At 45.9% G+C, this 18,532-nt stretch overlaps 1 protein-coding gene across 1 annotated transcript in view; it reads left to right on the forward strand.

The window, feature by feature from the left end:
- Positions 1 to 18,532, forward strand: part of LOC149447606 (phospholipase B1, membrane-associated-like) — a gene marked incomplete at its 3' end in the record, with an annotated part of 43,525 nt that overhangs the window by 7,412 nt on the left and 17,581 nt on the right. Inside the window, exons 2-6 of the mRNA XM_089652330.1 lie at positions 1,313 to 1,410; positions 3,175 to 3,257; positions 10,560 to 10,626; positions 14,695 to 14,778; positions 17,853 to 17,918. Of these exons, the coding sequence (XP_089508456.1) occupies positions 1,313 to 1,410; positions 3,175 to 3,257; positions 10,560 to 10,626; positions 14,695 to 14,778; positions 17,853 to 17,918 (398 nt within the window). The remainder of the gene's footprint in view (positions 1 to 1,312; positions 1,411 to 3,174; positions 3,258 to 10,559; positions 10,627 to 14,694; positions 14,779 to 17,852; positions 17,919 to 18,532) is intronic.

Consider the following 18,532-nt stretch of genomic DNA (forward strand, 5'->3'; position numbering starts at 1 on the left):
TTGTAAGCTCCCAGGATCAGGGCCCTCTGTTTCCTCTTGTACCAGAATGTATTGTAACTGTAATGTCTGCCTTCATTTTAGCACTATATAAATCTTGTATAATAATAATTATTATTATAATATAATTTCCAGTGGGATTAATAAAGTAATCTGAATTGTTATTATTATTATTAATAAAATATTATTATTATTACTATTATTATTATTATTATTATTATGAATATATATTTTCCCTTGGGATTAATACAGTATTCTGAATCTGAATTGGTATTATTATTAATAAAATATTATTATTATTATTATTACTATTATTAATATTATTATTATTATGAATATATATTTTCCCTTGGGATTAATACAGTATTCTGAATCTGAATTGGTATTATTATTAATAAAATATTATTATTATTATTACTATTATTAATATTATTATTATTATTATAAATATATATTTTCCCTTGGGATTAATACAGTATTCTGAATCTGAATTGATATTATTATTACTATTATTTACTAATGCATTCAGGCTGGTTAAAAAGTAACATGTATAGTGTATTGTTATTATTGTTATCAATATTATTATTATTATAACAATTCAGAATTCTTTATTAATCCCACTGGAAATTATATAATAATAATAATAATAGTAATAATAATAATATTTTTTATTAATAATAATAACAATTCAGATTCAGAATACTGTATTAATCCCAAGGGAAATTATATATTCATAATAATAATAATAATAATAATAGTAATAATAATAATATTTTTTATTAATAATAATAACAATTCAGATTAAGAATACTTTATTAATCCCACTGGAAATTACATGATAATAATTATTATTATTATACAGGATTTATATAGCGCCAACAGTTTGCGCAGCGCTTTACAAAATGAAGGCAGACATGACAGTTACAATACATTCTGGTACAAGAGGAAACGGGGCCCTGATCCTGGGAGCTTACAATCTAATAATAATAACACACAACACATGTTACTTTTTAGCCAGCCTGAATGCATTTGTAAATAATAGTAATAATAATAACACTTCAGATTCAGAATACTTTATTATTCCCAAGAGAAATTATATTATAATAATAACAGACCTGCAGATACTTTTGCTTTGCTGTTACTACCTCTTGTATATTTTCTGTACTATAGTCCATTGTTTATACCGCCTGTTACTTTGTGTGTCAGTCGGACCTCCAGCGTGCTGCCGGCACAGGACACCTCGACTATTAATATATAATAATAATGGCGGCACGTTGGGTTTGTTACTTTTAGCCAGCTGGGATGTAATTTGCAGTTTTCTATCATCTGGTGTATTATGTGTTTGTACAGGAGGACCACACAGAACACACCATGCGGGAACTCCGCCAGGTTCTGGACTACCTACAGCAGGAGGTAAGTCGGGGCCACACACGGCCCCCCGCTGTACATACGGGTACACCGATTATACTGAATACGTTTCCTCCAGTGATCACTCAATGAAAATAAAGAAATGCATTTTACATAGAGAGATCCTAAATACCGGAATCTGTCCAATGAGTCGCCTGTAATCCACTGCACTGCACCACTGGTAGAGGGAGGGGCAGCAATATCAACCAATAAGAACAGCACTGGTAGAGGGAGGGGCAGCGATTTCCACCAGTCAGAGCAGCACTGGTACAGGGAGGGGTAGGAATTTCAACCAATCAGAGCAGCACTGGTAGAGGGAGGGGCAGCAATTTCAACCAATCAGAGCAGCACTGGTACAGGGAGGGGTAGGAATTTCAACCAATCAGAGCAGCTCTGGTAGAGGGGGGGCAACAATTTCAACCAATCAGAGCAGCACTGGTAGAGGGAGGGGCAACAATTTTTACCAATCAGAGCAGCACTGGTAGAGGGAGGGGCAACAATTTCAACCAATCAGAACAGCAATTGTAGAGGGTGGGGTAGGAATTTCAACCAATCAGAGCAGCACTGGTAGAGGGAGGGGCAGCAATTTCAACCAATCAGAGCAGCACTGGTAGAGGGAGGGGCAGCAGTCTCAACCAATCAGAACAGCACTGGTAGAGGGAGGGGCAGTGATTTCATCCAATCGGAGCTTTATTGCTTTTCACAGCGCTGTCAGTCAAGTGCATGACTATAATTGAAGAAGGCCACCTCTACTGGCTGAAAGTTGCCTCAGGGTTGGCTGCGTCTTTTGGACCAAGTCAGCAGGGGTACGAGTTGTACGAGGGGTATGAGGGGTGGGATACGAGGGGTACAAGGTACGAGGGGTATGAGGGGTGGGATACGAGGGGTATGAGGGGTATGAGGGTACGAGGGTAATGAATTGTACGAGGGGTATGAGGGGTGGGATACGAGGGGTACGAAGGGATACGAGGAGTGGGATACGAGGGGTATGAGTGGTACGAGGGGTACAGGGGGTATGAGGGGTACGAGAGGTACGAGCGATACAAGTGGTACGAGGGGTACGAGAGGTACGAGGGGTATGAGGGATATGAGGGGTGCGAGAGGTGCGAGGGGTACGAGGGATATTAGGGGTGCTAGAGGTACGAGGGGTACGAATGGTACGAGGGATATGAGTGGTACAAGTGGTACGAGGGATATGAGGGGTGCGAGAGGTACGAGGGGTACGAGTGGTACGAGAGGTACAAGGGGTGCAAGAATATGAGGGATATGAGGGGTACGAGAGGTACGAGGGGTGCGAGGGGTATGAGGAATATGAGTGGTGCGAGGGGAACGAGGGGTGCGAGGGGTATGAGGGGTACGAGGGGTATGAGGGGTGCTAGGGGTATGAGGGGTACGAGGGGTACGAGAGGTATGAGGGGTACGAGGGGTGCGAGGGGTATGAGTGGTACGAGGGGTATGAGGGGTACGAGAGGTACGAGTGGTATGAGGGGTACGAGTGGTATGAGGGGTATGAGAGGTACGAGTGGTACGAGGGGTACGAGGGGTATGAGGGGTACGAGGTGGGAGAGGGGTATGAGGGGTACGAGGTGTGAGAGGGGTACGAGGTGTGAGAGGGGTATGAGGGGTACGAGGTGTATGAGGGGTATGAGGTTGAACTTGTAGGACATTTATTTTGTTTTTCCGCGTGTTTTTTAATTCTTACTATTCTTTCCAGAAATATAACATCCATTCATATAAAGCCATGGGGGGGGGGGATTTTTTTTTTTATAGATGCCAAAAACTTTGGTGAGTTTGGTGGACTTGACCTTGCTCAGCGGGCTCTACCTGTCCCACCCCAGTACCTCCGACATCAGGTGAGTGGGATTTCATCACTGAAGAATTTGTTGCGATATGTTATTCTTATGAAGAGTTACTAATCCAATATTAATGCACAATTCTATCAATTGGAGATTTCAGGCAACAAATACTGCGCCTCTGATAAAGGAATAGAATAGAATGGAATAGAGGAAAAAAAGAACAATAGAAAAAAAAAGAATACATTTTCAAATGTACCGTATGTCTTTAAAAATACATTTAACCTACATTTTTGGAATGCGTTTACAAATATATGTAGAAATAACTTTTTTATATGTTAAAAAAAAAATCTAAAGAATATATTTTAAAAATAGTTTTCATATTTTTTGTAATATATAAAAAACGCATTTCAACATGCAGTGTATATATATATATATTTATTTATTTATTGAAATATATTTAATACAGCCCAAATTGTAGCATTTCACACATATATATATATATATATACAGTATATATATATATACAGTTGCAAGAAAAAGTATGTGAACCCCTTGGGATTCCGTGGAGTTTTGCATGAATTGGGCATAAAATGTGCTCTGAACGTCATCTAAGTCACAACAATAGAAGAACACAGTCTGCTGAACATAATACTACACAAACATTAGATGTTGCCATGGTTTAATTGCACATAACATGTAAACATTCACAGTGCAGGGAGGAAAAATTATGTGAGGCCCTAGCTTAATGACTTCTCCCAGAGCTAATTGGAGCCAGGAGTGAGCCAACCTTGACTCCAATCAGTGTGATGATATTGGATGTGTTGCTGACAGCTGTCCTGCCCTTAAAAAACACACACCTGTTTTGGGTTTACTGGTTTCAAGAAGCACTGTCTGATGTGAACCATGCCTCGCAGAAAAGAGCTCTCAGAAGACCTACGATCAAGAATTGTTGACTTGCATGAAGCTGGAAAGGGTTACAAAAGTATCTACAAAAGCCTTGATGTTCATGTGTCCACGGTAAGACAGACTGTCTACAAATGGAGAAAGTTTAGCACTGTTGCTACTCTCCCTAGACATGGTCGTCCTGTAAAAATGACTGCAAGAGCCCAGCGTAGAATGCTGCATGAGGTAAAGAAGAATCCCAGAGTGTCAGCTAAAGACCTACAGAAATCTCTGGCACATGCTAACATTTTTGTTGACACATCTACAATAAGGAAAACATGAAACAAGAATGGAGTACATGGGAGGACACCACGGAGGAAGCCATTGCTGTCCAAAAAGAATATTGCAGCACGTTTGAAGTTTGCAAAAGAGCACCTGGATGTTCCACAGAACTACTGGCAAAATATACTGTGGACAGATGAAACCAAGATTGAGTTGTTTGGGAAGAACACACAACACTAAGTGTGGAGAAAAAAAGGCCCAGCACACCAACATCAAAACCTCATCCCCACTGTGAAACATGGCGGAGGGTGCATCATGGTTTGGGGCTGCTTTGCTGCCTCAGGGCTGGACGGATTGTTGTCATTGATAGGAAAATGAATTCCAGAGTTTATCAAGACATTTTGCAGGAAAACGTACGACCATCTGTCCGCCAACTGAAGCTCCGCAGAGGATGGGTGATGCAATGACCCAAAGCATACAAGTCATTCAACAAAACAATGGCTGCAACAGCACAGAATACGCCTTCTGGAGTGGCCCAGTCAGAGTCCTGACCTCAACCCGATTGAAATGCTGTGGCATGACCTTAAGAGAGCGATTCACACCAGACATCCCAAGAATATTGCTACACTGAAACAGTTTTGTGAAGAGGAGTGGTCCAAAATGACTCCAGATCGTTGTGCAGGTCTGATCTGCAACTACAGGAAACGTTTGGTTGAGGTTATTGCTGCCAAAGGAGGGTCAACCAGTTATTAAGTCCAAAGGTTCACATACTTTTTCCTCCCTGCACTGTGAATGTTTACATGTTATGTGCAATTAAACCATGGCAACATCTAATGTTTGTGTAGTATTATGTTCAGCAGACTGTGTTCTTCTATTGTTGTGACTTAGATGACGTTCAGAGCACATTTTATGCCCAATTCATGCAAAACTCCACCTAATCCCAAGGGGTTCACATACTTTTTCTTGCAACTGTATATATATAATATATTTGGGAAGAATATTTTTTAAATATATGTAAAATATATTTTTCTTCCATGTGGGTCTGTAGCCACGTCCTCAGTGCCCCGACGTCCCTTTTTCAGCTTTGGATCTGAACTGGGCGACTTTGAGGCCACAAGCACACCGCGTGGCGAGGAACGTTCGGCGCGTCGCATTGGTTGCTGTGCATTATGTAGGCTGATAAGGGAGACGCGGAGGTTGTGCGCTAATCACGTGCTTTATGGTCCTCTGTTACTATTGATTAAGCCGGCTGAAGATTATAGAACCTCTCCATATTTCTGGAAACCAATCGCCTGTTACGTAAAAATCAATGCGGGCAAAGTGTCCGGGGGGGAGGGGGGGTTCAGGCACTCCGTCATTTCATTGATTAATTGCGCAATCTGTGAAGAGACGCTATTAGGGGTTTGCAGGCGTCAGCAGATCGGCAGCGAAGGTGCGTGTGCGGGACGGGAAATATTCATTTTATATTGTTACTTTTTTAGAAATGATCGTCCTGATTATAATACAGGAATTATATTACGCCAAGAGTTTGTGCAGACGGTACAATTACACTACAAACCACTGCAGAGGGCCCGGCTCCACAGAGCTCACAATCTAAGAGGGGGGGGGATATACAGTGGATAGAAAAAGTCTTCACCCCCCCCCCCCCCAGGTAAAATTGTCAGGGTTCTGGGATGTCAAAAAATGAGACAAAGAGAAACCATTTCAGAACTTTTTCCACCATGCTGGGGGGGGGGGGGTTACTGGCTACATAGTCACATAGTTACATAGTTCCATAGTCATATAGTTACATAGTTCCAACTAATGCTGGTTTTGTGGCTTTTTGCTGCGTTTTGCCGCGTTTTCAGTATTAGAGAGTTTTTACAGCTAAAAAACATTGATTCCAGTCTCTGTGTGTATGGACACCGAGGATAACATTCTGGGGGGGTTACTGGATGGAGAAAAAAAACGAGAAAAGCCAAAAGCAGCCGCTGTAAAAACGTCCCATGTGCAGGAGGACTAAAAACATCCCGTGTGCAGGAGGACTAAAAACATCCCGTGTGCTGGAGGACTTAGTGTGCACGTCTTCTTATAACTGGGGATGTCGCTGTGTTCAGAATGAAGCAATCACATTCCCAATCATGTTACATAGGAGTCAGTACACACCCGCCATCATTTAAAGTGCCTCTGATGAACCCCAAAGTTCAGCTGTTCTAGTCGGTCTTTCCTGACATTTTCTTAGTCGCATCCTACAGCAAAAGCCATGGTCCTCAGAGAGTTTCCAAAGCATCATAGGGATCTCATTGTTACAAGGTATCAGTCAGGAGAAGAGGACAAAGGAATTTCCAAGGCATTAGATATCCCATGGAACACAGTGATGATAGTCATCCCCTAGTGGAGGAAATATGGCGCATCAGTGACCTCGCCAACAGTGACAACACCAACAGTGACATCGCCAACAGTGACAACACCAACAGTGACATCGCCAACAGTGACATCGTCAACAGTGACCTCACCAACAGTGACATTACCAACAGTGACATCGCCAACAGTGACAACACCAACAGTGACATCGCCAACAGTGACCTCGCCAACAGTGACAACACCAACAGTGACATCGCCAAGTGACCTCGCCAAGTGACCTCGCCAACAGTGACATCGCCAACAGTGACCTCGCCAACAGTGACATCGCCAACAGTGACAACACCTACAGTGACATCACCAACAGTGACATCGCCAACAGTGACCTCGCCAACAGTGACATCGCCAACAGTGACATCGCCAACAGTGACCTCACCAACAGTGACATCGCCAACAGTGACATCGCCAACAGTGACAACACCTACAGTGACCTCGCCAACAGTGACCTCGCCAACAGTGACCTCCCCAACAGTGACATCGCCAACAGTGACCTCACCAACAGTGACATCGCCAACAGTGACCTCGCCAACAGTGACCTCCCCAACAGTGACATCGCCAACAGTGACCTCACCAACAGTGACATCGCCAACAGTGACCTCGCCAACAGTGACCTCGCCAACAGTGACCTCGCCAACAGTGACCTCCCCAACAGTGACCTCGCCAACAGTGACAACACCAACAGTGATCTGAAGTCTCCCGGAAGCATGCGGGGAAATATGTTCTGGTCTGATGGAACCAAGGTGCAAGTTTGTGGCCATAATTCCAAAAGATATGCCCATCACCAAAAGAACTCCATACCCACTGTGAAGCATGTTGGTGGCAGCTTTGGGGCTGTCTTTCTTCAGCTGGAACTGGGGCCTTAGTCCTGGTAGAGGGAATGATGAACAGGTCCAAATACGGGTCAATATCGGCACAAAACCTTCAGGCTTCATGAAGAGGAACTTCATCTTCCAGCATGACAACCACCCAAAGCATCCATCCAAATCCACAGAGGAATGGCTTCACCAGAAGATGAGGAAAGTTCTGGAATGGCCCACCCGGAGCCCAGACCTGAACCCGATGGAAGATCTGTGGGGGGATCTGAAGAGGGCTGTGCGCAGGAGATGACACGCAATCTGACGGATTAGGAAGAGCGGGCAAATATTGCCAAGTCAGGATGTGCCGTGCTGATAGACTCCTCCCCAAAAAGACTGAGTGCCGGAACCACATCAAAAGGGGCTTCAACAAACCATCAGTGTAAGGGTGTGAACACTTACGCAACCTTATTTTAGTTTTTTATTTTTACTTTCCCCCCCCTAAAATATTTCAGTTTGATGTTCAGCTGAGTTGTACAGTTTATAGGTCACATTAAAGGTGGAAAAAGTTCTGAAATGATTTATCTTTGTCGTGTTTTTCGACATCACAGAAACCTGACATTTTCCCCGGGGGTGTGAAGACTTTTTATATCCGCTGTAGAACTAACAGAGGTCAGCCTTGTGTTGTCAATGTTGTTTTATAGACCTTGTCCTGTGTATATAGTTCATGATGATATACGCACACCTATGACATCATCGAGGTCCGCCCCCTGCGTTGGGGCGCGGCACAGTGGTTGTGCTTTACAGTGCGATCTAATGAGATGCCTTTATTAAAAAAAAAAAAATTGCAGAGTTTGTCCTGAAAATCAGTATCTGCATTCGTTCTGTTCAAAAGCCAGCAAAATGGAATGTTATTTGACTATTTTCTCCGCCGGTTGAACGTACTTTATTCAGAAGAATAGTGTGAATCAGGAAAATACCATATTACGGCCACTAGATGGAGCTGAGGATCGAAGAAAATAAATACTTGTTGACTATCCTTGTTATCTTCAGGGGTCTCCACACTGCAGCCCTTTGCTTGCCGTTTTTATAGCCCTGTTACATCCAATGACACCAACAATAGGGCATTTTTCCTCCCACTGACACCAACAATGGGGCACAATTCTTTCCATTGACTACAACGCTGGGCCACTATTTCTCCCAATGACACCACAAATGGGGCACAAATCTGCCAAATGATGCCAACAATGGGACACTATTCCTCACACTGACACCAAGGACGGAGAATTATTCCTCCCACTGACACCAATGATGGAGCACTATTCCTCCCACTGACACCAAGGACGGAGAATTATTCCTCCCACTGACACCAATGATGGAGCACTATTCCTCCCACTGACACCAATGATGGGGCACTATTCCTCCCACTGACACCAATGATGGGGCACTATTCCTCCCACTGACACCAATGATGGGGCACTATTCCCCCCACTGATACCAATGATGGGGCACTATTCCCCCCACTGACACCAATGATGGGGTACTATTCCTCCCACTGACACCATTGATGGAGCATTATTCCTCCCACTGACACCAATGATAGGGCACTATTCCTCCCACTGACACCAATGATGGAGCACTATTCCTCCCACTGACACCAATGATGGAGCATTATTCCTCCCACTGACACCAATGATGGAGCATTATTCCTCCCACTGACATGAATGATGGAGATTCTTTCCACTGAAACCAACAAAGGGGCACTATTCCTCCCAGTGACTCAGATGATGGGGAACTATTCACCCGAATTACACCAGTGATGGAACACTATTACTCCCAATGACCCCAACAATAGGGAACAATTCCTCCCAATGGCACCAAGGATAGGGCACTATTCCTCCCAAAGATGCTAATGACGGGGCACTGTTCCTCCCACTGACACCAATGATGGGGCACTATTCCTCCCACTGACACCAATGATGGGGTACTATTCCTCCCAATGACACCAATGATGGGGCACTATTCCTCCCAATGACACCAATGATAGGTCACTATTCCTCCCAATGACACCAATGATGGGGCACTATTCCTCCCACTGACACCAATGATAGGGGCACTATTCCTCCCACTGACACCAATGATAGGGGCATTATTCCTCCCACCGACACCAAGGATGGGGCACTATTCCTCCCACTGACACCAATGATGGGGCACTATTCCTCCCACTGACATCAATGATCGGGAACTATTCCTCCCATTGACACCAATGATGGGGCACTATTCCTCCCACTGACATCAATGATCGGGAACTATTCCTCCCACTGACACCAATGATGGGGCACTATTCCTCCCACTGATACCAATGATGGGGCACTATTCCTCCCACTGACACCAATGATGGGGCACTATTCCTCCCACTGACACCAATGATGGGGCACTATTCCTCCCACTGACACCAATGATGGGACACTATTCCTCACACTGACACCAATGATGGGACACTATTCCGTCCACCGACACCAAGGATGGGGCACTATTCCTCCCAATGACTGTAATGATGGTAAACAATTTCTCTCAATGACACCAACAATGGGGAATAATTCCTCCCAATGTCCTGGCCTCGCCCACCCACTGTTTGTCCCTGCTGCCTGCCCCCTTCCCGGGATTCCACGTCATCTATCCCAGGAGGCTGCTGGAGTTGGGAATAATGGCGGCTGGTGGGTGGGAGGAGCTGTGGTCGTCATCGGAGGTCAGCTGGCCGAACTTGGGGAGTACCAAGATGGCGGCTTGGGAGTCGGGCTGCTGCGACTGATCAGCAGATTGCCTCAGGATCCATTGGGCAGGTGAGTAACAGGGTCCAGGACAACACTGCATGACAAGTAAGTGGAACTAAGGAAAAAAAATCGTATAAGCGACTTTTTTGGAGGATGAACGATCGTAATGTAGGCTCAGACCGCGTCCCAATGAGTGACACCAATCTTCTGTGTTTATTTCCTGGCAGGGAATCCTGTGCGTGTTTCAAGAAGCCATCTGACTACTACAAAGCCATGCTGCGCTTCTCCTTCCAGGTGAGCCGCTCACATGACCGCCACGGGTACCATACACAGGGGCGGGACTTACCGCTGCGATTTGCAAATCTAACAAATGTGAACTTCGATGTCTTAACCTGTGTGATTGGCTACGGCGCAAAGTCTAAAGTCGTTCTTGGGGGACTTTTTACTGCAGTTTATTGAGATTTCACCTCCATAGAATAGAATGCAAATCGCAGGAAATAGTTGAAAATCTTCACAAGTCGCAATAAAGTCCTCTGAAATCACACGAAACTGCGCACAAATCGCACGATTTTAAATCACCGCGGTGTGACTGGTGACCAGGGGCAGTTTTTTGCTCGCATTATTTCTTTGTCTTCTTTGTCCATTGTGTAGTAAGGGTGGCCATATATATATATCTATACCATATACAGTACATATACACGGCTCCACCAATGAAAGGAAGACTCTGAAAACCCATCAGACCCCAATGGGGAGGAATCTCCTGCTGGATCTCTATACTGACATGGACGGGGGATGGGTGAGGAGCATAAGGACGCCCCATCGTTGGATGAAAATGATGGACCTACAGAGGACTGAATTCACAGACACCCCGAAAATCAAAGTGAAGAAATGATGCAGCAGGCGAGTCCATGTTGGTGAAATGTCATTGCAGGAACTCAGAATGGTCCTCAGTAGTCTGTGTGGCCCCCACGTGCTTGTATGCATGCCTGACAACGTCGGGGGAGGATTCTAATGAGACCACGGATGGTGTCCTGGGGGATTTCCTCCCAGATCTGGACCAGGGCATCACTGAGCTCCTGAACAGTCTGAGGTGCAACCTGGTGGCGTCGGATGGACCGCAACATGACATCCCAGAGGGGTTCTATTGGATTTAGGTCAGGTGAGCATGGGGGCCATTCAATGGTATCAATTCCTTCATCCTCCTGGAACTGCCTGAATACTCTCCCCACATGAGGCCGGGCATTGTCGTGCACCAGGAGGAACCCAGGACCCACTGCATCAGGAGGAACCCAGGACCCACTGCACCAGGAGGAGCCCAGGACCCACTGCACCAGGAGGAACCCAGGACCCACTGCACCAGGAGGAACCCAGGACCCACTGCACCAAAAGGAACCCAGGACCCACCGCACCAGGAGGAACCCAGGACCCACTGCACCAGGACAAATCCAGGACCCACTGCACCAGGACGAACCCAGGACCCACTGCACCAGGAGGAACCCAAGACCCACTGCACCAGTGTAGGGTCTGACAATGGGTCCAAGGATTTCATCCCGATACCTAATGGCAGTCAGGGTGCCATTGTCTAGCCTGTAGAGGTCTGTGTGTCCCTCCTTGGATATGCCCCCCCAGACCATCATTGACCCACCACCAAGGCGGTCATGCTGAACCATGTTACAGGCAGCAGAACGTTCTCCACGGCTTCTCCAGACCCTTTCATGTCTGTCACATGTGCTCAGGGGGAACCTGCTCTCATCTGTGAAAAGCACAGGGTGCCAGTGGTGGACCTGCCAATTCTGGGGTTCAATGGCCAATGCCAATCCAGCTCTATGGTGCCGGGTAGTGAGCACAGGGCCCACTAGAGGACGTCGGGCCCTCAGGCCACCCTCATGAAGTCTGTTTCTGATTGTTTGGTCAGAGACATTCACACCAGTGGCCTGCTGGAGGTAATTTTGTAGGCCTCCACAAAGGAGCAGATACCGTTCCTGCTGATGGGTTAAGGACCTTCTACGGCCCTGTCCAGCTCTCCTATAGGAACTGCCTGTCTCCTGGAATCTCCTCCATGCTCTTGTCTCCTGGAATCTCCTCCATGCTCTTGTCTCCTGGAATCTCCTCCATGCTCTTGTCTCCTGGAATCTCCTCCGTGCTCTCGTCTCCTGGAATCTCCTCCATGCTCTTGTCTCCTGGAATCTCCTCCGTGCTCTCGTCTCCTGGAATCTCCTCCATGCTCTTGTCTCCTGGAATCTCCTCCGTGCTCTCGTCTCCTGGAATCTCCTCCATGCTCTTGTCTCCTGGAATCTCCTCCATGCTCTTGTCTCCTGGAATCTCCTCCGTGCTCTTGTCTCCTGGAATCTCCTCCATGCTCTTGAGACTGCTGGGAGACACAGCAAACCTTATGGCAATGGCAGGTATTGATGTGCCATCCTGGAGGAGTTGGACTGCCTGTGCCACCTCTGTAGGGTCCAGGTATGGCCTCATACTACCAGTAGTGACACTGACCCAAGCCAAATGCAGAACGAGAGAAAAACAGTCAGAAAAGATGAGGAGGGAAAAAAATGTCACCTGTAAAACCATTCCTAATTTGGGGGTCGTCTCATTGTTGCCCATCTAGTGCACCTGTTGTTAATTTCATGAACACCAAAGCAGCTGAAAGTGAAGAACAACCCCCTCTGTGACTTACCTGACCAGATCCATATCCCAGGAGTGTCATTGACTTGATGCGACTCGAATTATAAAGTCTTCCTTTCATTTTTTTGAGCCGTGTACTTTGTGTGGAACATTGAAAATGGTGTCAGTCATGCTCCGCCAGTCTTTGTACGTCACCCTATGACCGATCCCAAGGTCTGACACTTCACATTCTGACCAGAAATGATAATCAGCCAACATATTGTGTCTGACCTCCAACTCGGCAGATAACGCCATTATCAGGGGGATCGGGGAAAGGAGTCCAGGGAGCTCCGCAGATAATGATTTATGTTTTTTATCTGGAAATCTCAAATCAAAGTTCAGTGTCATCTTCTGATGGAGCCTAGTGTGGTCAGGTGTCACCTAGTAAATAGAAGATACAAAGTCATATTTTTATCTTCAATTCGTTACGTTGGGTTGAAGTTGGTTGTTTGTGACGGATGTTTCTATAAATTCGTCTAAACCTTCTCTGCTTTATGATATAATTTGGAGGTGTTGGGAATCCTATGGGGGACATGGCATTCCCACAAGAGCCAGTTCCCCCGAATCGAGGAAAAGACCCCGCTGTAGACCACATGGTACTAGAGAGTCAGGTTCAGTGATTGGGGTTCCGGATGATCTGATGATGGCGCTGTCAGCTATGAGAAGAAGATTGTGTATTACCAGAACACCAAAATGTATCCAAACTAATGATTGTAAAGTGACCAATCAAAACAATGTTCATCCATTCAGGTCCACAGAGGGTTCAGAGTCCAATGACACCCTGAATTTTGGGGAACCAGAACAATGACATCCTGGCACTTGGGAACCAGAACAATGACACCCTGACACTTGGGGAACCAGAACAATGACACCCTGACACTTGGGGAACCAGAACAATGACACCCTGACACTTGGGGAACCAGAACAATGACACCCTGACATTGGGGGTCCAGAACAATGACACCCTGACACTTGGAGGTCCAGAACAATGACACCCTGACATTGGGGGTCCAGAACAATGACACCCTGACATTGGAGGTCCAGAACAATGACACCCTGACACTTGGAGGTCCAGAACAATGACACATTGACACCTGAGGTCCCAGAACAATGACACCCTGACACTTGGGGATCCCAGAATAATGACCCCCTGACACTTGGGGATCCCAGAACAACGACCCCCTGACACTTGGGGATCCCAGAACAATGATCCCCTGACACTTGGGGATCCCAGAACAATGACCCCCTGACACGTGAGGTCCCAGAACAATGACACCCTGATACTTGGGGGTCCAGAACAATGACACCCTGACACTTGGGGATCCAAGAACAATGACACCCTGACACATGGGCTTCCAGAACAGTTGTAGAGGTAGTCTTCCTCTACTAGGGTCTGTAGGCGCACAACCTCTGGCTCCTCCGGCTACAATCTGCTCTGGTAATTGGCCCATTCACGTTCTTCTCTGGTCTAGGATATTGTGACTTTGGATGAAGACGCTTCTTTAGGATTTTTGTCTGACTTCCTCCAATGGGAACAATATTTGCACCCAACAACTCTACAGAGAGAAGCCATGTTTTGTCCTGCAGGCTCGGGTTGGCTGTTCTAGATGGAGACCCCAATCCTACTTGGGATGAAGAACGCATGGACAATGCAGATCTGCTGACCTAAACTCATTTTTTTCTCTCTTTTCTTCCCAGTCTGCACTGGAGAGGATAATAATCTCTGGAAGGTACGACACTAGAGAAGACTTCACGGTGGTCCTGCATCCCGTCCTACGCATGGTAAGTATCACGCACATACAGACCTACCGCGGGAACCACCTACGCTATGGCTTCTTCTCCAACGGTGCAACTTGCACCCCCCCGTGTAATGATGTCATATACTGGCCTCCATTATAGACTCATGTGATATAGGTTATCGCTGCGTTTCCAGAGCATGAAGCAGGCGTGTTCAATGAAAGTCCTGAGCTGTTATTACAGAACACCTCAGACCCCCGGAGACTTCATCGCGCCCCCCCCCCCCCCAACCAGGCCATTCTATGGAGGACACAGAGGTTTCGGCTCTGCTTTCACACTGCTCTGTATGAAAAACACATCAACACACAGCATGTGCGTTTTTAATGCATTTTTGCTGCATTTTTCCTGCCTTGCGTTCAATTTAACGCGATGTGTGATGCGTTTTTGCCACGTTTGAGTGGCATTTTCCCCATATCCTTTCCCACTATTCTAATGCCATCTTCATGCGATTTGATGCGATTTTGATGATACTTCATGCGACTTTAGAAATCCTCAAGCCTGAGTTCACAGAATCGCATGACTAAGGAAATCGCATTATATTCCGACTTCAGTGCGATTTCAGCCCCATAGACTTCTATGTTATCTCACAGAAATCGCATCACCATAGATCAGATATATTCCTAGAGGGCTTTGATGGATCCATGATTTTATTGTTAACCCTCACCTCTCCTCCCTCATCCTTGCTGCCTGAAACCCAGGCGCACACTGTTTTGATCCTTCTTTCAATCAATCCTTCCTTTGATCGATCTATCCTTCCTTCAATCAATCAATCCTTCCATCAATCAATCAATTAATCCTTCCTTTCATTAATCTGTCCTTCTTTCGATCTATCAATCAAGCAATCCTTCCTTTGATCAATCAATCTTTCTTTCGATCAATGTATCCTTCCTTTGATCAATCAATCAATCCTTCCTTCAATCGATTTATCGTTCCTTCAATCGATCAATCCTACCTTCAATCGATTTATTCTTCCTTCGATCGTTTGATCAATCAATCCTTCCTTCATTTGATCAATCAATCCTTCCTTCCTTTGATTGATCAATCAATCCTTCCTTTGATCAATCTATCCTTCTTTCAATCGATCGATAATTCCTTCAATCAAACGAGAGGAGGGAGCACCAACAATGGCTGAGAATGGGAAGCCTATGGGTGACAACACCGCTCAAGGCATTACCAGCCATTGTTGAGCGCTGCCTCTTCTCCCCTGCAGTCTCCGCTGGCTGACACTAGGGATCATGCTACTGGACCGGAGATAAGAGGGAGCTCCTACAATGGCTGGGACATGGGAGTCTATGAGTGACATCACCACCCCAGGTATTACCAGCCATTGTTGAGTGCTGCCTCTTCTCCCCTGCAGTCACTGCTGGCTGACAGGGGGGAACAGGTGACCGGACCAGAGAGAAGAGGGAGCTCCTACAATGGCTGGGACATGGGAGTCTATGGGTGACACCACCGCTCAAGACATTTCTAGCCATTGTTGAGTGCTGCCTCCTCTCCCCTGCATTCACTGCTGGCTGACACAGGCTATCCTTAGATTGTACACTCCTTGAGGGACTGATGGGAATGTACAATATATATGTAAAGCGCTGCGTAAATTGACAGCGCTATATAAGTACCTGAAATAAATAAATGTGACTGGACCAGAGAGAAGAGGGAGCTCCTACAATGGCTGGGACATGGGAGCCTATGGGTAACGTCACCACTCCAGGCATCACCAGCCGTTGTGAAGCGCTCCCTCTTCTCCACTGCAGTTACCGCTGGCTGACACAGGGGAACAGGTGATTGGATCAGAGAGAAGAGGGAGCACCGACAATGGCTGGGACTTGGGAGCCTATGGGTGGCGTCACCACTCCAGGCATTACCAGCCGTTGTGAAGCGCTCCCTCTTCTCCACTGCAGTCCCCACTAGCTGACACTGGGGATCATGTGACTGGACCAGAGAGAAGAGGGAGCTCTGACAATGGCTGGGACATGGGAGCCTACAAGAGACATCACTGCTCCAGGCATTACCAGCCGTTGTGAAGCGCACCCTCTTCTCCCCTGTAGTCACCGCTGGTTGACACAGGGAACCAGGTGATCGGACCAGAGAGAAGAGAGAGTACAATGGCTGGGACATGGGAGCCTATAGGTGACCTCACTGCTCCAGGCATTACCAGCCATTGTTAAGAGTTCCCTCCTCTCCCCTGCAGTCACCACTGGCTGGCACAGGGGATCATGTGACCAGACCAGAGAGAAGAGGGAACGCCAACAATGACTGGGACATAGGAGCCTATGGGTGGCACCACCACTTCAGGCATTAGCAGCCATTGTTGAGCGCTCCCCTGTGTCAGTCAGTGGTGGCTGCAGGGGAGAGGAAGGAGTGACATCAATGCCTAGGACATGGGAGCCTATGGGTGACATCACTGCTCCAGGCATTTCTAGCCATTGTTGAGCGCTCCCTCTTCTCCCCTGCAGTCACCACTAGCTGATATAGGTGATGTGACCGGTCCAGAGAGAAGAGGGAGCTCCAACAATGGCCAAGACATGGGAGCCTATGGGTGGCACCACCACTCCAGACATTACCAGCCATTGTTGAGCTCTCGCCTGTGTCAGTCAATGGTGGCAGCAGGGGAGAGGAGGAAGCCCCAACAATGACTGGGACATGGGAGCCTATGGGTGACATCACCACTCCAGGTATTACCAGCCATTGTTGAGTGCTTCTTCTTCTCCCCGAAAGTGACCGCAACAGAGGATCAGTGGACAGGATCGGAAAGAAGAGGGAGCACCAACAATGGCTGGGACATGGGAGCCTATAGGTGGCCTGGTCTCACCACTCCAGGCATTACCAGCCATTGATCAGCACTCCCTCTTCTCCCCTGCAGCTGGTGGTGCCTGACACAAGGGATCATGTGACCAGAGCTGTCTGAAAATAGGCCCCTTTATTCAATGTTCTTTTACAGGTTAGTCAGCCTAGGTGTTAGGAGGGGGAGGGGCAGACTAGTTGGGTTGAGGCTGGAATTCCAAAATTCATAATTTATTTATTTATAATTTATCACAAATCACGTCTCTGTCATTTTCAAGGTGGATTCTGAGAAAAAAAACATTAACAACTATGGAGAGGTGTACGAAGTCCAGTGCTCCAAGCAGGTAGGTTCCTGGAAACTATCTCATTTAAAATGTCAATAACTTTGGGGTCGATTTATCAAAAGAAAAGAAAAAATCGCTGCGCACAGCTGTTAATATTAATCCCGGTATGGTGTCTAATCTGTGTATTTCCTATGCTCCAGTTTTTTTCCCCGATTCAAGTATTTCAGGAAAATACCACATCATGGTCACTAGATGGAGCTGACAATCATAGGAAATGCACAACTTGACACACTGCAGGAATTTTTTGCAATGACTGAATGCTGAGACATTCGCACAGCAAATTCGTTAGAAACACACCCTTTATTTTCCAAATTCCTTTTAAAAATGGAACTTATATTGACTTTATGATCTTTTTTTTTTTTATTTTTACAAATGTTCTTTCATTTTGTATTATGTTCAGGGTTAACAACTACCTGCCAATTTTTTTCTTTTTACATATATATATATATATATATATATATATATATATATATATGTACTGTATACTGTACTAAATAAAAACACACATATATATATATATATATAAATATGTAAAAAAAAAAATTGGCAGGTAGTTGTTATATACATATACATATACTGTAAAATATATTTTATATATAAAATAGACAATTCCT

The sequence above is a fragment of the Staurois parvus genome, unplaced genomic scaffold, assembly GCF_062004578.1.
Source record: "Staurois parvus isolate SC_StPar_1 unplaced genomic scaffold, SC_StPar_1.0 ptg000680l, whole genome shotgun sequence".
Taxonomy (NCBI): domain Eukaryota; kingdom Metazoa; phylum Chordata; class Amphibia; order Anura; family Ranidae; genus Staurois; species Staurois parvus.